Source organism: Dasypus novemcinctus, chromosome 5, assembly GCF_030445035.2.
Source record: "Dasypus novemcinctus isolate mDasNov1 chromosome 5, mDasNov1.1.hap2, whole genome shotgun sequence".
Lineage (NCBI taxonomy): Eukaryota > Metazoa > Chordata > Mammalia > Cingulata > Dasypodidae > Dasypus > Dasypus novemcinctus.
The window spans coordinates 21,973,210-21,998,300 of NC_080677.1; the positions used below are offsets into that span (position 1 = coordinate 21,973,210).

The 25,091-nt window shown below is 43.5% G+C and overlaps 1 protein-coding gene across 7 annotated transcripts in view; it reads left to right on the top strand.

Moving 5' to 3' along the window:
- Positions 1-25,091, top strand: part of ELMO1 (engulfment and cell motility 1) — a 559,155-nt gene that overhangs the window by 274,709 nt on the left and 259,355 nt on the right. For all 7 annotated transcript variants that reach the window (XM_058296771.1, XM_058296773.2, XM_058296772.2 and 4 more), the window contains one exon: positions 18,237-18,345. In XM_058296771.1, coding sequence (XP_058152754.1) covers positions 18,237-18,345 — 109 coding nt within the window. The remainder of the gene's footprint in view (positions 1-18,236; positions 18,346-25,091) is intronic.

Sequence of the window (25,091 nt, forward strand, 5' to 3'; positions counted from 1 at the left end):
TTTCCTTCCTCCCTCCCTTCCTCTCTTCCTTCTTTCCTTTCTTCCTTCCTCCCTTCCTTTCTCCCTCCCTCCTTTCCGTCCTCCCTCCCTCCCTCTCTTCCTTCTTTCCTTTCTTCCTTCCTTCCTCCCTCCCTCTCTTCCTCCCTTCTCTCCCTCCTTTCCTCCTTCCCACCCTCCCTCCTTCCCCTCTTCCTTCTTTAAAGCAGCGGGATTTTAAAATAGCAATGGATTGCTCGAGAAAAAAATGAAACCAAGCTATATAAAGAACTCTGTGCCTTTTATGCATAGTAAACTTAGGTCCTTTGAGTTATAAGGTTAAGAACAACAAGTCTCCCATCGGGCACGGTAATGACACCCTCTCTAGAGTATCAGCAAAGCCCTTGGCCCACAGTAGCCTCTCCATCTTAGATCCAGCTAAAGTCTTTCCATTCTCTCTTAGTCCTGGTTCTCCAAAAGCAGTCCACATTGTCCATTTCTTTGTCTACTTAAAAAATGTGTATACAGTAAATATTTATTGAGTACCTGCTCTGTGACAGGCTCTCCTCCTTCCTTCCATAATTGCTCAGTTAGCGCCCTGCTCACTGTGCCAAACCGTGGGTCACAAAGAGGCCCCTGTCGCCCACCTCCAGGGGAGGGGTCTCACTGCCGGGAGGGGAGCAGAGAGCACAGCAAGGCCTGCCACCAGGTTCCCAGCCCACTTCATGGTTTGCAGGCGTTGGGGTCACCAGCGAAAACGCGACTCACACAGGCACTGGCTGCAACGACGCCTCCATAGAGAAGAGACAGAGCAAGGGCAGCTTCTGGGGTGGGCACAAGTCCCCCAGGGCCAGTGGGTCTCAACCCGCTGGCTGCTGCAGGGGGTCAGTCCCCCTCCACTGTGTGCAATAGGCAGGGGTCCCCACTCCCTCTGCACGGAGAACAGATAGAGCCGCGGGGGCAAGCTGGGTGCCATGAAACGTGTGTAATAAGCCGGGCAGTGTCCAGCAGATGTTTCCATATGCTTGGGACAGAAGGGGAGGCAATGTCCTGGCAGGCCACTGTCTCCAGATGGCCCAAGAAAGGCGTCAGCCCACAGTCACCATCCATCCTCAGCGCCAGGCCAACGCTTCTGGTCCTGAGCACAGGATCTGCGGATGGCAGAGCAAGGAGGCAGGCTGCGCGGGGATGATCCCCTGCCACTATGGGTCCTCCCTCTTCAGGCATTTTCTACCTTAGCTGCTGGGCTGGGGTCATGCCATTGCTCCTCCTTTCTGCTCTAGTTGCTGCACCCCGTCACAAGGCAGGAGTTCTAGGACCACTTCTGCTGGATCCTTTGAGAGGAAAGGGTTCTTGGGGACTCCTTCTCTTCTGTGTTGCTATAGATTGGAAGGTGTTAAAGGTTTCCTTGGCTTTTTAGTGAGAAAATAAACAACTGAAAATAATGGCCGAATTAAAGAGCGCCTGGCAGTTTTGTACCATTGCTCAAAATTCCTTGACTCAATTGTTATTTTGCTGCAAATATCATTCTAGGGAAGAGCCACCTGCCACGGGGGGTTACCTACTCGCTTGGCTTAGCCTACTCAGAACTTTGCCGTTTAAGTGTTTCATGGCACAGAATATGGGTTGCCTGGATAGTTCCTCTCAGTGACCCTAAAAAGCTCTGCTCCTCGTGTTAGGTCTCGTATACCATTGGCAGAACTCCATCGGCAAATCCTGTCGAGTCTATTTTTTGAGACACATTCACCACCTTTCCTCACCCCTGCCCGCTGTTAAAGTAATCCAGTCAGGGGCGCGGATGTGGCTCAAGCAATCCTGCTTCCCACACAGGAGGTCCCATGTTCAGTTCCCAGTGTCTCCTAAAAACATCAGCAACAAGCAAACAAATGGAAAAAACCGCTCAGGGGAGCCCATGTGGCTCAAGTGGTTGAGTGCCGGCTTTCCACCTATGAGGTCCCAGATTCAATCCCCAGCCCCAGTACCTCAGAAGAAGAAAAACAGTATTCCAGTCCATCCGTATCTCTCCCTTGTGATATGTAATAGCCTTCTAATTGGGGCCTCCTGCTTCCACCCTCGCTCTGTGCCTTTTCTCAACACAGCAGCCTGAATGTTAGGAGGCCAGAGTGATCCTTCCACAGTTTCATCAGAACACCTCCCTCCTTTGCTCTCCAGGGGTTCCCCATCCCACTGAGAGTAAAATTCAGAGACCTTGCCATGGCCACAGGGCTCTGCAACAGCTGCCTCTGGGTTCGTCGCCTGCTTCTCCACTCCTCTCTCGCTCGACACACTCCAGCCGCGGAGACCTGCTGGTTGATCCTTGGTCATGCCAGCTGCCTTCCAGCCCCGGGCCCTTCTCTTGCTGCTTCCTCTCCCCAGATTCCTTGCTGCCTCACTTCCTTTAGTTTAGGAGGGCATTCCTCGACACCAAATAAAGATAAAGTAGTGATTTCCTCCCTTCGCTCCTTGTCCACCTTACATCCTTTATTTTCCGACAACTTAACACTATTTTTTTTTTACTTCTTATTTTGAAATAATTTCAAACTTACAGATTAGTTGCAAAAACAATACAAAACCCATACAAAGAATGCCAACATCAACCCCATCCAGATACCTAGATCCACCACTGTTTTCTTGTTTATTTTAAGGAGGTACTAGGCATTGAACCCAGGACTTGTGAATGCGAAATAGGCACCAAAACACTGAGCTACACCCACTCCCCTACCACTTTTAACATGTTGCCACAGTTGCCATATTCTTTTATCATCCATCTACCTACCTATCTACCTATCTATCTATCTATCTATCAATTATTTTTTAAACATTGACGGTAGCACACGGACAATGGCAATTAAATGTAATCTAGGATCCTGGCTGGGATTTAGAAGTGGAGGAAAATATGCCCAGAAGGACATTGTTGAAACATAGACTCTAAGCTTTGTACCAATGTTAAATTTCTGAAACTCAATACCTGTACTTAATCAGGTGGTTACAGAAGTGAACATCCTTGTTCTTAAGAAACATTCTTGGGAGTATTAATGAATTTTGTACATACACCATATGCGTTTATTTCCGGTTTCCCTGTCCTAGAGTGTATGCTCCACGAGAGTAGGGACTGTCTTTTGTGTCACTGCTATAGCCCAGTACTCGGTTCATGTTTTTTAAATGAACGCATGAAAATCTACTGAGTTGCAAGGATTCTGCCAAAAAGTTCTATGCTCTCTCTTCTGATTGGATTGCCAGTCAAGCTGGGGAAATAGTTGTCCATCTGGAATGTGCTATAACTTACCCGGCTATAGCAATTCATTCGGCCTGGGTCCATCCTGGAGTGGAAACCAGATTGGCAGGTACATTGGTGTGCCCCCAAATAGCCCTGCCCCAGATATGCTGATGCTTCAGTGAATCACTGCTGACTTTTTAAAAAAATGTGTTCATGTGACCAGAGCCCAGCCAGTATTAAACACCTGCCTACCGAATCAGAAGGCATTTTGTATTGGTATAATAAAATGTAGGTGGTAATGTTCCCAAATGTACCATTGTATTCAATAAAAATAGCTTCCCCCTTAGGAACGGCAATACACCTGGTGCATGCAGCTGAGTTTGACATTGTCAGGTAATTTTATTTTTATATTGACCTTCATTTTATCAACTTTTTCCCTGCATTGGTAAAACTCAAGATGCCAAAATTTAGTATATATCATAAATAATAGATAGTATTTTTCTTGTATTTTATAAAGCAACCATAAGAATTCTAGGAACAGTAATAGCCCTAACAACGAAATTCTCTGTGACTGGTTTATCAAATGCTCTTCTGAAGCAAGGGCCCTGATACCTGCAGGCTTTCATAGAATTTGAGACCCTGGTGTGTGTCATAGATTCCTGTCAGCAAACTTGTGATAACCAAGATCAGAGAAAAGAGGCTGGCTGACCTTTCAGTTCTTGACTGGTCCTGCGTCTTTGCACATGCTGTTCCACCTTTCCCCACCCCTCCTCCCTTGCCTACTTGATGCCTGTCCATCCTTCAGGACCTCATACTAGGTCAGGCTCCTGTTTTATTGGCTTTGTTTCCATGTTACTTCCTTCACAGCACTTACTCTGCTTGAACTTATACAAGCATATGTCCCATTATTTGATCTTTTTCTCTCTCAAACATGAAATTTTGGCAGGAGCCATGTCTGTTTAGCCTTGTGTCCTCACTCTCTAGCACTGGGCCATTTAAATTATTCATTCAGTAAATGACGAAGGATTGATCTGTTGAATTCCTGACCAGTGTACCTTTTTTTTCTTTCGTTCTCTGAAATCCTTTATGACTATCAGTGATATGCATCAGAGAATCAAAACTGAAGCCAAACTTGAAAGGAGTGTGCTTTTCATTGAGCTGGTGGAACCATCGAAATGGCCACATTGTGTCAAGACTGCTGAGCTACATGATCTTAAGCCTCATGTAAAGTCTGTTACTACAGCCATGAGGATATGTGTACGCAACCTGGGCACTCATGGATTCTATACGAGCAACTGGCTAAGAAGAGCAAAGTTTAATTAGTTATTTGGGCAAAGGGGTCGGTTCTATCGACAGCCTGGGAGCTTGGGACTTCGCTCTGTATATGGTACGGGAAAAAAAAGAAAAACAAAAAATGTGTTGAGTAATTCAAGTGTACAAGGCACTGTTCTGGACATTTTATGTATATTATGTGCTTGAATTCTCACGACTCTATAGGGTAGACGCTATTATGGTATCCATTTTCCAGATGAGAACACCGAGGCTCAGAGAAGTTGCCACTTGTCCTTTGTTACAATACATAGTAAATGCAACCTTGGAAGTGGACCCAGGTGGTTCTATGGGGGGTGACATTTTAGTACTTTAACCCTTAATTCATTGATATACTAAAAAATAATCTTTGTAGTGTGTAATGTTTACCAATTTCTGTAGTAAAAATATTCCCACCCTTGATTTCAAGCTATCAACCATTGATGGTGTGCCAAATTTTTGAGAGGGTGAACTATTGACTGTTGAGCCTGAGCTAGTACCCCACTTACCTGACCTCTCTCAGTGCGGTGCTTCTACTGTCACATGAGTTACCTCATCCTTTCTTCTCAGCAGTATGATGAGGAATGTAGATTATGCGGGGTTAACCTCAGTGTCCAGATTCTTTAAATGGCTGAATGGCATATCCAGTTTACAATGCCATTAAGCGATGGCGTTGGCTCAGTTAGGTAGGAGCCCGAGGAGGACACAGAACTGGCCCAAGAGCTCTGGGAACCTGCTATGGGAAGGGGTGAAGAACTCACAGAAGAACTTCTGGGCAGGAAATGCGGGGCCCCATATGTATGGGCCATCTGGTTGTAGAGGAATGTCTTGGTAGTGAGATGCGGAAACAAAGGACGTGCCAGCTTTTCGGAATCCATAAACATGCATTTGACTTAGGGATTCTCCCCCATGGAGCCTCCCATTCAACCACCCCCATCTCTCCTCCCCCAGCCATGGAAGCAAACACCTGACTCCAGCTAAGGGAATCCTGAGGTCTTGCAGGATTAAGGAGCAGCTGCAGTCAGTTCATGGCCAGTGGAGAAGCCTGAGGCAAGGGGGCTAATTGGGAGGGAAAGTCTGTGGGCCACTGGCCCTCTCCTGTCCCCACCCGAGGAGAAAGCCAAAGGTTCATTGATTTTCCTTTTTCATCATAGTCCCAGATGGGCCAGTGAAATGATTTGAAAGGGAACTCTTTCCACATTTTTTTTGTGTGGTTTTTTGTTTGTTTTTTTGGATTGGGGTTCTATATGAATTGAGACCAGCTGCTTGGATTGTGCTGCATCGATAGATTTTAAGATGCAAAAATGCTGAGATCTCGTGACCCAACATTTCCATTTCTAGAATTGCACTTTAAGGAAATGAGTTTGTAAATAAACATAAAAATGTCTGTGTGAGTCAGACTGGGGTAAAGGGCAGACGTGAGGACCTCGGGGTGGTGGCCCTGGAGACGAGGATGCGAGGGAGAGGCACCTACTCGAGCACCGTCCGCTCCTCGGCTTCGTCACCTGGGTAGCCTTTGGCACATTAGAATTTGTGACTGTTTTTATTTTAAAGACGGAAAATTAAAGTCTTTCTGGAATACAACATCTGTAAGATTACTGATCTCCCTACTATTTGCGTGCTCATGCTATTTCTCTGTAATGCGAAGGCTGACTGAGCCCCAGGAGGAGGCAGCCTCTGCGGTTCCCAGCCATACCTCGTAAGTAGGAGGTGAGCTTAGTCCTCTCCAAAAGGCCAAGGTTGCTTCCTGGGGTGGATCACTACCATTCTTTGCTTTGGCCTGGAACACATTCTCCCACTTTCCATCCATATCTTCAGAGATCTTTGTCGAGTTAGAGCAATGAAGAAAAATTGCCTCCCTAGTCTTGCTCATTTCCTTTTCCCATCTGATGCTGTGGGACTCACTGCCCAAAGGAACACAGTTGACTTTCTTTATTTTCTATTTTTCACTTTCCACATGAGAGCATCCTTGAGTTCCCTGAGACGCAGGCCAGGGACCAGGCAAGGAAGCCAGGGTGCTGTTAAATGACTTGTCTCCAGCCAGAACGGGGGACTTGGGGTCAGAACTGCCAACCAACAAGCAGAAAGGTGGAAGGAAATCCTGTCGGGAAATTATCACCTAGGAAACAGGAGTGGGCTTCTCTTTCCGTACACCAACATGGGATACCAAGCAGGGAATGTCCTTTTTCAGATTGTACTCCCACCCCACACCCCACCACCCCACAGATTCCTGGGGCCTCACTTATTGGTGCCGAGGGGGTGACGAGTGGAGGCAACTTGGGGGAAGAGTGGAAGGGTACATTCGTTTGCAGCGAAAGTTGGCTGCCTTTCCGCTCGTACATTTTCCCTGCTGGTTTTCACTCACAGCATTTACAGGAAGCATTTATAGCAAATACTTGCCAAGTGTTTTCCATAAACATACAACTTAGGACATTTTTCACACATTCCAATGCTTTGTAAATGTTTGTTTTCAAAATGCACAAAGAAGGTAAGTGTGCAGTTTCCCTAAACAAGCTTTTGAAATGTGGGCTTGGGCCCAGTGAGAATTTGCTTCTGCGTTTGTGCCTCAGTGCCGCCTCAGCTTCCCTGGGGGCATTCCAGGCACTGAAGTAGATGCGGGTAGCTTTACAGGAGATTCCCTCCACCTCTTGGACTGAGTGTGTAGATGGGTGTCCAGGCTACTGAGTGGACTTCTGGCTCCTAATCCCCCCTCATGATCAAGAATGAGGCTAGAGGTTCATGGGAGCATAACAAAAACCATTGTTTCCTAAAAGGCTCGGGTGAAATAGACACATCACTTAAAGATACATGTGGACTTAGGGAAATAATGGATTATGGGAATTTCCATGTTAAAATGAAGCAAGCTGGCATTCTGCATGAAGGATGAAGGCCAACTAAACCCTCCTTGGGCACTGCCAGCCCAACCCGAGGCCAGAAGTGGCATTTCTGGGGCTGTCCATTCATTTGCTTAGTAACTAGTTAATAAGTGCTCCTGCATGCTTGCCTCGTCTGCAGGGTGAGACATCCATAGATGAGTAAGACGTGGTTCCAGACCTCAGGGCCTCCACCCTCCCACTTGGGGAGGTAAGACACAGGTACTTCACCACCATTGGGGCAGAAAGGTATAGACATTTCGACTGGGTCTCAGGGGAAGGAAAATTCAGACAGGTAGGGGAGAGGACACGTGGAGGTGAGAAGTATGAGGGGAGGAATCCGGGGGTGAAATTTCTATCCAAGGAAACCACATCGCCCATGGGAGAGCTGGTCAGAGGAGAAATCTCTCCTTTAGTAGAAGTTGCCAAGATTTGGGATTCTTACACAGAATAAGATGTAATAAGATGAATTCCATTTAATGAACTTAGAGGAAAGATTTCCCTTTCACTTCAAGTAAAACAACTCATTGCCTAATTTCTTAATAAGGTTCAATAAAAGATTTTTTCATTATAGCTTAGTATGCGTGTAACCAGAAAATTAACATTTTCCATTTGAAAAAATAATTCTAAGCAGATTTTTCTGTTTGTTCAGATGAGGGCAGTATGAAATTGTTCTTCACCCCTCACTTTTGCATCTCCTCAAGTCCATTCTTCCAAACCAGAGTGAATTTATAAATCTATGAGCTAAGCGAGAATATAAGGTGTGATCTGACTTAGAGGAGCTCATTTTTACCACTCGCTCTCCTGGAATGTGTTTGTTTAGTAAAGTGAGCTATATCCAAATATAATTCAGACACTATCTGTGGAGAGTAACTTAGCTCTAAGACAGCAATAACTGGTGACAATTTCTCAGTAAGAAATCAAGTTTGAGAAATGCCAAGCCTAATTTTTCTTCCAGCAGTGACTGTCAGACAAAGCCAAACATCTTGGTGTCTTTGCATTCCTGTGAAGGAGACGGAAGGCATTTGTATTCAGTAATGTGATGTTGAGTGAGTCAAAACTCTGCCCTGTGAGCTTATGATTTATTACTAATATTGCCCGAGATGCAATGGGGCTTCTCTGCCTTCATTCGGCATCCCTTTCCCAGTTGTAATTAATCTTTCTTGCATTCCCTAGTTCACCTCTGGTGTGGAATGTTAAAAAGATGCCACAGCTGAGGGTCCGGAATCAGTTTCTTTTCTTTCAAGGCTGAACTCAAGGCCTGCCTTCTCCATGAAGCTTTCTCTGCCTGCCCATTGCCTCTCCAACACCTTCATGACTGCCTTTCCTTTGAATGGTGTACTTCCTTTCCAAAAGCTTTTCTTTTTTTTTGAGTAAAATAAAATATGCCCTGCCTTCCACAATGACAGACACATGACATTATACATTTGGCAAAGCCTGTAAACTCTTCAGCGCAATCTGTAAACCATAATGTAAACTATAGACTCAAGTTAGTAGCACCACTTCAATACTGGTTCATCAGTTGTAGCAAATGTACCACACTAATGTAAGATGTTCATAACAGGGGACTGAGAGTGGGGGTGAGGGTGGGGGGTATATGGGAATTCCCAATACTTTCAATGTCATTTTTCTGTAATTCTAAAACTTCCTTAAAAATAAAGTTTATTATTACAAAAAAAGGGCAAGTTTCCTTGTAGAAACTACAAACCGTATAGAAGTACATAAACGAGGTACCTGTCAAGTGAAGGTCTCTCCACCTTACAAATCCTATCCCCTGTGACTTCTAAATGAACCCCAAGCCCTAAAATGGTATTTTATTCATACATGTATTTTTAGCATCTATCAAATTGCTTAGCAATAATAAGTGCTTGAGAAATGTTTGTTGGATGAATGAATGAATGAATCAAAGAATGGAGTATTTCAGGGATAAGGGAGATGGGGCTAGACATCAGATGGGAGATTTGGTACAGGAAAGTGCTTTGCTCTTCAAGCTGTGGTACTTGGCTCGACAGCATCAGCATCACCTGGAATCTTGATAGAAATGCGGGGCCTCAGCCCCATCCCAAAACTATCGGATCAGAATCTTTATTTTAACAAGTGCCCCGAGTGGTTGGTGAGCACTTTAAACACTGAGAAGGTCTGGGAGAGTATACAGCTGCTCAATCATCAAAAACGAGAGCTTTCAAAAACAAATGCCAGGAAATGTGTGAGCGTTGCACTTAAGCAGAATGCAGTGGAGAAGGGGTTCACCATCAGTAGATGCCATAGGACTTTGGAAGGCCTTCCCACTTCCCTTCCCGCACAGACCCAGCACGGCTGCCAGAGGTCTTGTAGGACTCTCATCCTGAACCTGTAGGATGGTTGCTGACCCAACACCTGTGGTGTCCCAAGCTGGAGAGTCCTAAGTCCAAGCTGCGAAATAGAAATGGTCCATATCACCCGAGACAGTTGAAACTGCCGCAGAGTGGTGAGGAGCCTTGTCTGCGGATTCAGCACATCTGGATCCATCACATTTGACCTGCTAGACATTTGAACTTATGTCAGTTTTCTAAGGCCTGATTTCCTCTGATATAAAATGTAGTCCTCCTTTGACCGCTTGCGAGGACTAAGTTGAGCACTTGAGAGTTGGCCCCCGGTCATCAGTCCATATGCTTTCACTCTTTATTACTGATATTTTTTGTTAGTCACAGGTAAAACAGACCCAGAACAGCTGACTTTATTTCTTCTCCCAGCTACTCTTATCATTTTGCATATCTTTTAAAAACAGGTGGTCTGATAGTGATGGAAACTGGGGGTCTGGCCAGGAACATCACTTTACATCCGTGATTCTCAAAAGTGTGTCCCCAGAACTAGCTGCACCCTCATTGCCTGGGAACTCGTTAGAAATGCAGATACTTGGGCCCACCTAAGAACTATTTCTCATAACTCCGGGGATGGGGGAAAGCAACCATGTGTGTTTCAGCAGCGCTCCAGGTCATTCGAATGCAAGCTCAAGTTTAAGTACCACCGCTTTCAAGAAAGACCATGTTGCCAAAGCTGTAGTGATGCGGACAGGTGCACGCCACACGTGTGCCCCGTCCCGGGCCTGGTAGCACGGGTACTGAAAGGAGAGGGGACGTCTTCAGCCGCTTCCCCCCGCAGGCGTCAGCTGGGGAGCCTCCCCTTTTGCCCTCTGGCCTTTGGAATATTCCAGAGATGTCAGGGTTACTGCGCAGGCGTGGACACAAGTCATCCCTGAGGCTCCTTAATCCTCTTCTCCTCTTTGTGCTTCCTCATACGCAAAGGGAGGGCTTTTCAGCAGAGCCCTGGGCTCGCCAACCTGCGTTTCACACATCCTGCTTCGGTTGCGCTGCATCAAAGTGCAGGGAGTGTTGCTTTTTGGTTGATTAATGTTCAACTCGAGGTCTATTATGAACCTCTAGGCTTTAATTACTACACCATTACCCAGTCAATTCCTTGCCATTTTATATTTATGGCCTTTATTATGCCTCTGTGTGTGCAATTGCCTAATTTTATTCTGGAAGGATTTCACCTCATTAGTTGAGTTTTACACCATTCCTCTCACTTGTCTGGATTGTTATTTATCTCAGTTCCCTGTGTGTGTTTTCCCCTTTTGTTTTTTCACCTATCTGACCCCTTCTACACGCTTTTTCTCCTTTTCCCGAGATGCATTTTTCTTTTGCCATTGGAAACAACTCCGTAAGTCTGCATGCTCTGCCCTGGGTTTTCTTTTCCCTGGTGATCTGTTATGCTTGCATTCTTTCCTTGGAAGCTTTCAACTTGCTATGAACCCATCTCAGCTGCTTGGTGAGGCTTGCTTGGCCCTGCCCAAATGTCCTTAAGGTCTGCTTCTTTTACCCTGGATGTTCCATGGACCTCTGCTTCTGTCTCAAGGGCCAATTATGATCAGGGAAGGTGAGAATATGGTGCTTTTTTTTCTTTTCTTTTCAACAGTGTGTAGTTAAAAGTAATTTTTAACTATTCCCTCGCACCTCTAACTTTCCTTCCTTCAATTCCCTCAGTGCCTCAGAAGATCTTCGGGTTTGGTTTTCTTGCTTGTTATTTTCTTGGGTTCCACCCCAAACATAACGAATCAAACTCAGGGGAAGCCACCCAGCAATGCATATCTACTAAGCCCTCCGAGTGATTCTGACGCTGCAGTTGGAAGAACCACCATTCCAAGGGGAGGCTAAAAATCTCAGAAAAACTATACAAGTCAGAAATAATATTTATTCCACTTGAGTGATTGTGTTGCCAAAGAACAAGATTAATAATCTCTTTAGCACCTGTGCTTTGGATTTTGTTTTGTTGTTGTTGTTGTTTCCAATAGTTTTTCTCTAGAGCTCTAAGTCTATTTTTAAAAAAAGCAAATGGTAACACCCTGGAACAAGAGCTCACGTGATCATTATGGCTTTACTAGCAGCATTCGTCTCCATCACTGCATGTCTACAGTGTTTCTAGCTCTAAGAGCTGTACCTCCATTTTCCCTATTTATTCTTTCCGTCCCTTTGCAGATAGGTGATCCTGTCCCCATTTTTACAGGAGAAAAACCCAAGGTTAAGGAATGTGCACAGTTACCAGGCTGGTTAGAAACAGATTCTGGAAGAATGTTTCTGTTGACAGCTACATCTCTATCCACTCCTCTGTGTCCATGTTACTGTCTTTCCCCATCTAAACTTTATGATTGACTGTCTCACTCTGTCCTTTTTCATAGCAAGTGATATAATGTAGTGGCTAGTAGTGTGTGCTTTGGGGTCGAGCCACCAAAGAACTAGTGCTGGGTCTATTTATTTCTGTCCTGTGCGGCCTTGGGCCAATTGTACAGTGTTTTTTGACCTCGGTTTCCCCACCCATAAAGTGGGATGATGGTAGTACTCTGTCACGTGTGTTAGTCTGTGTGCATTAAATGAGACAGATCAATGGAAATACTTGGAACAGGGCCTGGAAGATAAACACACTTGAGCTGTGAGCTGCTATTTCTCTTTCTCTGCGCTCTTGCCTGTTTTTTAAAAGCTATTGAGTGTATTGACTTTGGGGTCTAACTTCCCTTACTGTAAAACGGGAGAGTTGGATCACGTGGACTGTGATTGTGATTTGTTCCATTTTGTATTCCTGGTTGGCATGCTTTTTAAAAATTTTAACATTCCTCTTTCTCCATCCATTTAAAATGATCAGATTACCATAGTAGGGATTTGATACCTCCATTTAATTTTATGGATGCCCCAAATTCCTGCCCACAATTAGCCCCTTGTGTAGCCCCTGAGGCAGCCTGGCAGCCCACCAGTGCTTTTTTCTGGCTTTCTTGGGACCAGTCAACATCACTGGTACCAAGGGCAAGCAGAGGAGAAGTGACTCCCTTGTGGCTCCCAAGTCTCCGTACAAGGAAACACAGTTGGGCTTTGGCTTTGGCCTTGGAAGGCCCCTGATCTTGGTGATGTGGTCCAAGTACAAAGGCTTCTTTCTGGGGTGTCCCATGATCTGTTCCTAATGTGAAAATACCCCTCTGTGGGGATATGGGAGGCCTCAGTGATTCTAATAAGGTTCTTTGTTTATCTGTTGGTTTTACATAGGAGAGGATTGACATTTCCCAGCAGAGGGCCGGGGGTCAGAGTTTGCAGGTCTTGGGAGGGCCACAGGGACTTGGAGGACAGGTGTCCTAGGGTGGCTAGAACTGACTTGGGACTTTATTGCCATGAATGACTTGTTCTTCAGGGCCCTTGCTCATTCTTTAGGCTGGTACCACTGTGTACTCCTGGGAAGGAGCCCTGTTTGAATACAAGCCTCCAGGACTTTCTAGCTTGCATTTCTGGTGTAACTAGAAGTAGACAACACTATTTTATCTACATGTATCTCATGCTACATCAACTAGGAAGCCTCTGCAGACTTTCATGACTTTGGAAAGCCCATCTCATTTTGCTTTAGTTGTTGAGAAAAGTGTTGCATGAAACGTTGGCCAAGAGCCACACAGGAATAGAGAGAGGGAGGGAAATACAGAGATGGTATACACTGGACCTGTAATGTCTGTTTTAGGCCCTTTGTCTTCCTTATGTGACTTAATATGTACAACAATCCTATGAAATCGGCTTTATAATTCTCTCCATCTCACAATGAGGTGAATAACTCATGCAGGCTTATGCTAGTTACTGGCAGCTTTGGCTACGGTCTCTATCTACATCATCGATGGTTCCCATAGCAGCCTTGTGTCAGAAATGCAGCAGAAACGGATAATCTCTTCTCTTTAGAGGGAGCCCAGAATGTTCCTCTGTGAGTTGCAAGATCATTAAGCTTCATCTAACCCTAGGTTACAGTGAAGAACATGAAAAACGTTCAGAGTGGAAAAGAAACCTCAGTAGATGAGAGGTGAAAGCTCGAGCCAGAGCTGCAGAATGGGTTGGCCCAGAGGGCCAAGGTGGACCCAGGAGCCAGACAGGGGGCGGGGCCTTGCACGTGGCTGGGCTTGTACTCAGCCCAAGCCAAATGCATACCTGACTTGCACAGGTGGAGAAGATTAGAAGAAAGAGCATTCAGAGGGGAGCCCCCCAAATTATGGAGGTGAAACCTGTGAGTGTGGTAGGGTGTAGCATTGGTCATCACCCCAGGGAAAGTGTAATAACCTTCAGGAAATGAATGAGATGAAAGAGAACCTTATACCTTTGTCTAGGAAGGGCCAGATTTGAGAGACCCACTTCGAGGCGGTGGAGGAAGTTGATAACCTTTAGCCTCGTCAGACATGAAATCTGTTGACTTCCATGGCAATATGTATAGGAAGGCAATTGTAAACTATGAAGGAGTGGGGAGAGATTGAGGAATTGAAGACCTTAAAATTGAATTCTGTGGCTGACATATGCCAGTTGTATGACCAAAGCAAAGTACCTCCACCTCTTGTTCCAACATTTAAAAAATAATAACAATAATTGGCTCATCAACCTTAAGACTTGTTGGGAATCAGGTGATAGAGCATATGTAATATACTTGTAAACTATAAAGTATTTAAGTGTTTTACATGCAATAGTATACAAATATACATTTTTTAATTTAATAAAACTTGCAAACAGTTACAGCTTCTTTCGGCATATAAAATATTCTAAGATGAGTGAAAATAGCAGGTTTTTATAGTTCGTTCATTTTAGGTTTTAATAGTCCATTCATTCTGGTCCATTCATTTGGTATCTCTTCCAGTATGTTTGCTATTAAAACAAACTGGAAGAGGGAATGAAAAAGAAAAATATAACTTATTTCCAAATGGAGCTCTTCAAATGTCTCAGGCGGATATGGTCAATAACAGAATGTTGATACATCAGTGTATTAAGTTTTTTTAAAAGCCGTTATTCAGTTTAACTATTATCTCTCACTCTAGTAACATTGGATCGGTAATATTCATAATCATAGTCATTTCTAAAATATTTCTACAGGAATGTTGACCTTAAAATTTATACAATTTAACTTTAAATATTGGTGTCTGCTTTGTCAAAAGAAATCCATTAAGAAGGAGTGTTCATCTTTCTTTAGGTAGGTAAATAGGATAAGATGGATGGTGCATTAAGAATAAAAGGAAGGACTTCTCCAGGTTTATTTACATATTGATTACTTAAATTACTACCTAATTTAGTGCCTGCTAATAAACTGTGCCTTGGAAATGTTTCCAGAACATTTATTGGCTGCAGTAATTCTACCTACAGTGTACGCAGATCACATCATCATTAAATATTGATGTGCTCATGAAATGTTAACGAAATGTTAATGTGAAATGCAAGGAGATGTGCTGCCTGGGAGCAGGGAACTGGCTGAGAAGTACCTGTCTCCTGCCTTATCTTGAAGTTCTGTCTTTTCCTTGCTTTGTTTTTCCCAGTCATTTTCTCATCATCAGGAGATTCAGATTTATTCCCTGATGCAGCTGTCTCAGATACACAGTTTTTAAAAGAGAAATAAAGATGCACTTACTGATGGGAATTGAGTTGTCCTCCTCTCCTGATTTTCTGATCTAGAATTCCCTGTTAGAAGCACAAAGCGTTCCCTTGAAAGGAAGAGGGTGATTCATCCCTGGAGTCTGGTGAGGCTCTTGGCGTTAGGCAGGCTGTGGAGAAGAGACCGTGGAAAGGGGATGGGCCTTGCAAGGTCTCCCAGCAATGGTCTTACCCTGCCTGGCAGGAGAGGGGATTTCTTTGGAGTTTATGTTCAGCTTTCTCAGAGATAAAACAACTAACCCAGAAAACACTCTCCCCAGAGAGACGAGTAGGAAGAATTTTTGTAGTAAATCTCAAGGACTGTGAAAGCTATGATTGAGATGATGTTCAGTGCATAATTATTTATGTGTGCTTGTGTTGTAAACGCTTGAAAAGCCTACAAAAGGAGATGGAGGATTCATGGATTTCTTGGATAATCATGAGGTAGATAAAGTGATAAGGATGAAAGACGTAATAACTGCCCATGATTCCACCAAGTGGAGGAGATTGACTGTGCAAGCTATTTATGTTCTGCTTATAGCTAGGTAAAAACGTTATGCTGGAAGGAACATCCCTGGGTGGAAAAAAAAGTTGATTCTGCTATTGGGATATTGTCAGGGCATTTACTAAAGGGTATATTTGTGTGTGTATTATTGTTATGGGGGCTGTACAGAAAACAGTGGGAAAACATTTTTATTAAAAATCCTTTGGTCTTTAACATCTTGCTTTATATTGAGCTGCCCGTATATTACTTCACTGTTTGAACCCTGTCTGTATGATTGATTTTAAATTATTTATTTTTAAAAATTTATTGATTTTCCTTATTCCCTTTTTTCTTTCCTCCTTCGTTCTTCTTCTCTGCTTCCAAATTGTCTTCCCTTCATTTCTCTTTCCTGAAAGCCCTCTGCTCCTTCCCCTCTTTGTTCCTTGCCTCCCTCAATCCTGCCTTTTTTTTTTTTTTTTTTTTTTTGATAATTTCCCAGGTCCTAAGAGCACCTTGCATGGGGCCCAGGCCGAGACAGGTAAAACCATGCAGGCTTCCTAGTTGCACTCTCTCTGCATCTTCTCTCTCACCCCTTCCTGGCCAGTAGATCTTTGTGCTTCGTCTGCCTCCATGTCAGGGCTAGCCTCTCGGGGTCTTGGGATGGGCCCCCTCACACTGCCACAGCCCCTGGCCCTCTGGCTCGTTCTGCTCTGGCCTGGCCCCCTCAGGCTCCTGGAACCCCCGCCACTGCCCTACACAACTCGAGACCCTCTAGACTCGCAGCTGCCAGAAACTCTCCCTGCTCACTTTAGGGGCTTTGCCCTTCATCTTTCTGCCTGCCAGACCTTGTCATGCCACAACCTTTCTCATCCTTTAGTTCTCAGTTCTCCAAGAACCTTCCTTGACCATCAACTGCCCTCCCTTAGCCTTTCCTGTTATTCTTTTTCATTCAGCAAGTTAACTTTCTCCACAACACTTGTGACCATCTCCTTCGTTTTTATCCGTCTCCTTTCATTAGAAGCAAGGCCCCATAAGGTCAAGGTCCTCGTCGGCCTTGTTACCCACTTCACCACCAAGGTCTTGCCTTCTTCCTGGGATGTCATTGGTGCTCAGTTCATATTGCTGGTTAAGTGAATAAGACACAATCCCTTCCCCTGTGGAGTTCATGGTCTAGGGAGACAACAGCGATAAGTCACTGCACAGCATTGTCATAGATGCTCCTGGGAGACACGTATTCAAAGTGCTGTGGGTTATGGAGGAGGTCTTGGGCAACTTTGATTGGAGAAGTCAGAGGCAGCTTCTGAGAGGGATAAACTGGTTCTTGTAAAAGACAAGCAACTTGCTCAGGTACAGGATTTCCCTTTGTCGACCTATGAATTTGGAGCTGAATAACTTTAAAATAGGCTATTATTGTGTAAAATAGGCTTTTGTGTAGAATAGCTCCCTTAGTTGTAAGTGATAGGAACATCTCAAACTAGCTTGAGGAAAGAGGAGAACTTATTAGATGTATGAAAAAATAATATCAAAAAAGGGTCACATGACCAAGCCTCAAGGACAGGGAAGTAGGTGTGCTTCTGGAACTAGTGGAAGCAGTGACTCCAGTGTTCCCAGGACTTTCACTGTCTCTCCTTTGCATGTTGGCCCCATTTTCTTTGTTGGCAGCCCAATGTCCATGCAGCTTCTGAACCCACAGCCCCATCAGCATAGTTTGGCTAATTTTCCTTTTGAGTATGATAAGTCTCAGGGAAGGTCTCTGATTGGTTCAGTTTGTATCATGTGCTTCTCAGGTGTAAACCAGTCAGCTAACACCAGGGGCAGGATCTTCTAAGAACATGGAAACTTCTGTGGGAAATGTGGGAAGAGAGGTTCTCTTCCCAAGTGAGGGAAGATGGCTGGCTGGACAAGATAGTTTTCTCATTTAAATGAGAAGTCTTTAAAATAGTGCTTGAACTATTTTCTTAAAAAGCATTCCATAGGTACCTCTGTGAAAATGGAAACACACAAGCAAAATAGCCTCTTACACTGTTAAAAAAAAAAGGTAGTGGCAATGCTCCAAATGTGTTCATCAATTGCAGGGAATGTACCACACTAATGAAATCAGTTGTTGATGTGGGGAAGGGTGGGAGGTGTGGGGAGTGGGGCATCTGGGAATCCCTTATATTTTTTTGTGTAATCTAAAGTATCTTTAAAATATATATGTATTTTAAAAAAAATAAAAATAAAAGCAAGCAAGAAAACAAAGAGGGTTGATTTAGAAAACGTGAAGATTTGGGGGTTCTTTGTACTTTGAGAACAGTTTTTCCCCCCTGCCCTCTGGCCCCAAGAGCTTTCGTTTGGAGATCTGGAGCACATTTCTCTATTACAGTGGTGCCAACATTCTTGATGTTTTCCACAAACTGAATTCCTTTTCTGACCTGTTCTCTTTCCCACTGCAGATTGTGCTTGAGAACAGTAGCCGAGAAGACAAGCATGAGTGTCCCTTTGGCCGCAGCAGTATAGAGCTGACCAAGATGCTGTGTGAGATCTTGAAAGTGGGAGAGCTGCGTAAGTACACGTGTTTCCCATTTGGGTGTGAAGCATTGGGGAGAACCAGCTTATCGCAGGGTGGTGCCCCAACCTACGACCTGAAAAAGAACTCCCAAGGTGCCGACAGCATCGCACAGCCATCACGGTGGATTGCACACCCTTTGGCTCAGGTTTCCAGTGCATGCATTTCTGCATGGCTGCTCTGGGAGTAAACGCTATTAAAATCTCTGGAAGTGGATAAATTTGAAGGTACTACCACTGAAATTTAAATGTTATGAAAACGAGTGTGTATGAAAATAACCTTGCATTTTAATATCCTGTTTAGGGAAAAGGTGTAGGGGTTTCTTATTTAAAATTCCAGTTTATATCCTACCAGTAGATCATTTTCTTTTCTTTCAAAACAATTTTTCTCTATGGAGAAAAATCGAATAACCTTAATGCAAAGTTCTTGCTTCCACTGTTTCAGTTGTTTGGAATCCAAACTCTAAGAAAGAATTATTGAAGAAAATGGGTAGATGCTAATGAAAAATTGTCTTCGGCAATATGCTTATTGCTGTTTTCTCAGTTGTATTACAAAATTTAGGAAAGGACACCCAGAAAAAGAAGGGCATGATAATCTTCTTCTCTTTTCCTCGTTTGCATAATTTGGCTTTAACCTGTTAAGAAGAATCCTATTTATCCAGTCTCCAATATCAAGTCAATGTAGAGCATGCTTAAAGTGGCTCACTTCCATTCTCTCCAATATCTGTAGAAGAGGAACACATATAAATCTTCTCTTACAGGCTTAATAATGTGAGCACCAGAGAAGACTGCTTATCCCAGTCTCATATGTTGGGGTACTTGGTATTATCAGTAAAGCATAAATATTCAGTAACCTGCTCGAGAGCTTAAAATAAGCATCTGGAATGATTAATGGGAAGGGATTCCATGATTACATTGGAAAGGGGGTTATGTTTTATTTACACTGTGTAACTGACTACAGGTGCTACTGAAACAAATTAGAAAATGCTGAACTTAGTAAAGAAAAAACTAAGAATTTGAGTCTCTCGACCAAGCACGGGAGGCCTTACCATCCTGCAGTGGCGATGGGAGAGGAAATGAAGCTGAAGTTGACCCAGAACTGCTGCGAAAGTTCTGCACACTTTGACATCATTACTTAAAGCCTAAATTAGGGCATTTTGCATGAAAATGTAGCCTAACCTGAGAGATTTCTGCATCAGTCTATGCTATTTACTGATCACCAAACTTTAAGATTTGGATATGAGTTATCCTTCCTGGTCCTCATTAAACTGACTTGTGGAGACTCCTAACTACCTTACTGCTTACTATTTATGTAGTTTAAGGGTGTAAGTCCTAAATCAAGCATATATAAATAATGGAATCCCTCAGTTGGATAATTGTGACTATTTCTTGCTTATCTGAACATTAGGGGGAAATTGGAGAAAGCCACTTGCTGAAAGCATTGCAAGACCATCTCAGATTTGGAGAAACTGGAGAATAGGCATTTCTTGCATTTCTTGATATTTCTTGTGTTCAGGTTATTGCCCCACATTGTCCTTGCCTTGTCACCTCCATTTTCATTTCTGCCAATGGCGTACTTTGGCTCTGAACCTCATCTTGATGGCAGCAGAAGGTATACTCTTTTGTGCTATGACATGCTGCACCTGGTGGTTTAGTTGTCTGGGCTGCTCAAACAAAAATCATGAAATTGTTCAGCTTAAATAATGGGAATTTATTCACTCATGGGTTTGAGGCTGAGAAAATGTCCAAACCAAGGCATCATAAAGATGATGTCTCCCAGAAAACTATGGCATTCTGGGGCTGGCTGCTGGGGACCCTTGGGTCCTTAGCTTGTCAAATGGCAAGGCAAACGGCAGTGTTTCCTGGTCTCTTCCTTCTCTTCTGGGTTCTGTTTCAGCTCTTGTTTCCTGTGGCTTTCTTGCTCTTTTTCTGAATTCCATTCTGTTTATAAAGGAATCCAGGAATAGGATTAAGACCCATCCTGATTAAGGGGGACCACACCTTAACTGCAGTAGCCTCATCATGAGGTCCTACTTCCAACGGGTTCACACTCATAGGAATGGATTAGATTTAATAGCATGGTTTTTTTTTGAGTTATATACAGCTTCAAACCACCACGCCCTGCTTTCTGCTCTTCTCTTTTTCCCAGTAGACTTATGTCTGCACACCTAAAAGTTAACACAAAACGGTGATGTGACATAAGAGAAAGTGTTCGGAGTAAGGGAACTGGGTTCTAGCTCTGCCACCAACACCCTGTTATGGATTGAGTTGTGTCTTCCCAATAGCTATATTTAAGTCCTAATCCCTGACTACATGAATGTGGTCTGACTTGGAAACAGAATCTTTGGAGCAGTTATTAGTTGAGTCCAAATTGGATTAGTTTGTGTCTTAATTCAATATGACTAGTGTGCTTATAAGGAGAGGAAAGTCAGGTGGGGAGAACAGGGAGGGAGGGGGAGAGAGAGACAGAGAGAGAGACAGAGAGAGGAGAAAGAGAGAGAAGAAGCCGTTCAAATGAGGCAGAGATTGAGTTATGCCATGAGCCAAAGAATGGGAAAGATTGCCGGCAAGCTGCTGCCAGAAGCCTCCAGACTTCAGCGGGATCATGGCCCTGCCGATGACCTGATTTGGACTTCTAGCCTCCAGAATTGTGAGTCAATAAGTTTCTGTTGTTTTAAGCCATCTATTTTGTGAAAATTTGTTCTGGCAGCCTTGGGAAACCAAAATGAGACCTCTGTATCCTCAGGTAAATTACTCACAACCTTTACTGGGCTCTTACATCCCCACATTTTTTCCAGAGCAGAATTTCTAGAAATAGATGGGTGGGTAGTATTTGGGGGGATGATTGCAGTAGCTGCATTCATTTGGGCCTTACCTCAGGTACCCTCGGTGGTTGAATATGTAGCATTAGGAGTGAGAGAAGTCCCCTGGGAACAGATAAGATTCAACCCAAGGGTTAACTTGGTGGAAAAGTTGGCCTCCAGAGAGCAGCCAGGAGGGCGACTTCTTGGGTGTGTGAGCAGGGTAAGCTTGGCTCTGATCTGGCCTGGCCTCAGTGTCAACAAGGCAGCATCTAGTGGGCAGAGGGGAAAGGGGGTGGCAGGAGAGTGAATAGTTAGTCTCGTGAGGTCAGGACGGCCTGGCCTCTGGCTGGTGTAGATCAGCCCTCTTGACCTCTGAGGAACTGGTAGTCAAGTCAGGAGCCTGGACAGAAACCCACCTTATAGGTTTAGATTTTAGAATATGGATGAAGGCAAATACCGGGGGCTTCCCGGGGGTACCCCAGATGCTGTTTTGGGGTTGCAGACTGCTTCAGATTTCCCTTGCCGAGTGCTCCCAACATTTGCCACACTAGCTCAGCATCTCGTCCAGCCCGGACTCTGCAGCTGGGCTGGGCTCCGGCAGCTGGGGCCCGACAATGCTATTTCCCTGCATCTAAGATGACAAACGCACTTACTCATTTGTTGCCTAAAAATGTATTGAGTACTGACTATGTGCCAGGGACTGTGATGGACAGTGCAGATACAATGGTGAACCAGCTGTGGCCTTTGCCCCAAGGAGCTCCCATGTCAGCCAGTGCAATGACAAGCTGGACTGGATCAGGGGGCCTTACTCCCCATCCCAGTCATTATAAACCATTATATGTTTTTAAAAAATATGCCTGCTATCTGCTCTAAAGCATAATTTTTCTAATGTCTTGATAGTTTTAAGTTTCAGAGTTTTATCTGTTGCTCACCATCATCCACAAAGGTCTGCATGGATATTTTGCAAGGCTCACAAAGACGTTCACATCCCCGAAGTCTACATGCCCAAATGAGTTGTTTTCTGCTTATAAAATATTAAAGGGTTGCTACATTCTGATTGAGTGCTAGACATTAAATGATAAAACACCCTGTAGTAATAGGAAAATTGCTTTTTAATGGATTGCCTGTTGCCCATTGCCATATTAAATAAGTTACTAATACAAAAAGCAAATCCGAATGCACTCTTATGCTGAAGGAGATATCTGTTTTCTTCTGAAGAAAATTAGTTTCGCAAGCAGATCTATCTTCCTTTGGTTTGTCTGCTTTTCTCCATTTCTGAAGTTCATGGTTCTGAGCACTTCTGAGATTGACCTAAAAAACCATGGTCACTTTATTTCTACAGGTTGTTACTGAGACTAAAGAATTACCCCATTAAGAAGTATCTTTGGTAGAAAAAGAGGATATATACAAAAGTAGAAAGTTTCAATTTTCCAGAAATGATTTTTCTTTTGATATTAATTTAAGGTCTCCTCAGAAAACCTATTTCCAAAATACCAAATACCGACTTTGTTCTGGTGTCTAAAGTAAACCTATTAATGTTCAATTAAATTACTGATACTAAATATTTATGCACAGGAAGGGTGTTGAAAGTTTTATTTTGCTTTTTTTGGTTGTTTTTTTTCTGAAGCATCATTACTTTTCTGCTTCCCGATTATTGATGTTGCAGGAGGCAAATGTTATTTCTAATAGTGTAGTCTAAAATAATGTCTCCTCATATTCCCAGAATACTTTATCAAGGTTATTTAATTGAAGGCTGTGACACCCCTTGGAGTTAATTAAGGCCAGTACTATCCATGTTTATTAATGAAAGAAAGACTTTCACTTACTCCATATTGCCCAGGGTCCCGGAGCTCAAACTGGTATTCTAGATGCCCAAGGACGAGCCAGGTAGAAAGAGACAGGAACTTGGAGTGGCTGGATTTTGGCTTCTGAATGACCCAGCTTCGAATCACAGCTCAGCTACAAATTGGCTGCCTTTGACACATTTCTTCCCTATTGTGACCTTCTGGTTCTTTAGCTATAAAATAAAGATAATTCCTGCTGCATTCACACACTCACTTATGGGACAACTGGATGGAGGCCCTAGAACAGTCCTTGTTTCTTCAAATTACTACATGTTAACTAAAATTGTTCTTTTTAACTTGCTTCCTCCATGAGGCTCCCTTGAGAGCTTGTATGATTGGCAGCTCCAGCTAAAAGAACAAGATTGAGGAAGAGGGAGGGGCAAGTCTTCAAAAAAGAAGTATATTTGGGGGTAGGGTGGGAAGAGGACACCCTTATAGAAGAAAGCAAGCACAGCATAACTGCAGTTTTTGTTATTATGATACTGGTAGTACTGGTCCCCAGAGCTAATAATAAATGGTTGAGGAATGTAAGGAGAACTTGATTGCTGATCCAACTAGGTGAATTACTAATCCTTTGAATATGTCACACCTTACCTAGTAATAATCTAGTATCAGATATAGTTAGATTATTTATTTGTGCTCATAACTGAGGACATGCAGTTTAAACACATCCTCCATCCTCAAGCAGTTAACCTTCTAATCAGAGAGTCCTCCACATAAAGAAGTGATTTATAAAGCATTTCATCATTTGTAACATTACATTCAAGTCACATAAATGGCACTTGGAGGCATCGACTGGTTCTTTTTGTTCAGGAAGAGAAGGGCAGGGCTGAGGTTGGGAGAGTTTTGGAAGGCATGAAAGAGAAGAGATGCTTGAGTGTGCAGAGCTGTGAAGATGAAGAGAAGAATACCTATGGAGGGACTGGTGTAGGTGAGGCTGTTGAAATTTCCAAGCAGTGGAAACTACAGGTGAAAAGTTAAGGAGTTTTGGGAAATTCTGGTTTTATGTGCCTAAAAGCATAGGGCTTAAGAGAGCAAGGAAACGACAGAGGATGCAAGGATCAGATGATAAGTATTTGCCATCCAGAGGAGTTTGGACTTTGCCCTCCAGGCAGCAGAAACCAATAGAAGGAATTTTAGTAATAACTAGAAATAGTTCAGTCATGGGCATGAAACCCTGGAATTGGATTATGTTTTCTGATAGTGATAAGAACTTGTGAACATGATATGTGCAGTGCCAGGACTTGGGAGGCAAGCTCACCTTCACCTAGCCCTGGCAATATTTCAGTTAGGATGATTTCAGTTGAAAGTAGTAGAAATCCTAACTCAAAAGAGCATATTCAAGAGGGACATTTATTAAAAGTCCCAAGTCCAGAATCTAGTCATTCCTAGAGTTGGTTAACCCAACTTTTCAGTGATAATATCAAGAATTCAGGTTCTTTCCATCTTTCTGTCCTGCCATCCTTGGTATGTCAAATTTGTCTTCAGGTTGGTAGCACAGTGGCTGCTATTATCCCTTAGTCCAGAGGAACAAAGAGACCATTTCTTCCAGGGACTCCTTTTAGTTGTGTGGGAAGGATTCCAAAAGCCATCCAGCAAACTTTCCTTCATGTCTCATTGGCTAACATTGTGGCATGTGTCTGTGCCCAAACCAGTCATTGACAAGGGCATTGGACCTGCCCTGAGTTAAGACAAATCATTACCTGACCCTGGCCTGAAGGTGGAACAAGCTTCCTTGAAGTATATAGGTAGTTGAAGAAAACCGAGGTTCCGTTAAGATATGAAAACTATTCACTTGCAGCTCTTAATTCCATCCCTTTATTTTAAAAAGTCTTCTCTGCCTTTTCCTTTCTGATACAGAAAACTGTAACAATTTGAAGTCAGATCACAGCACTCTGTCATTTTGTCTTTATTGGGAATTGGGGAAATGCACTAGTATGCTTTTTAATGTAACTATATCAAAGGTTGCAGAAAAATGGAAATTAAGTTTGATTATATTTCTTTTTTCTTGCACTAAGATGTCAGGCCTCCACTACCTTACTTTTCTCTTAGCAAAATGGATATTTCTACCTCTTCAGTTCTCAGGTGTATATTG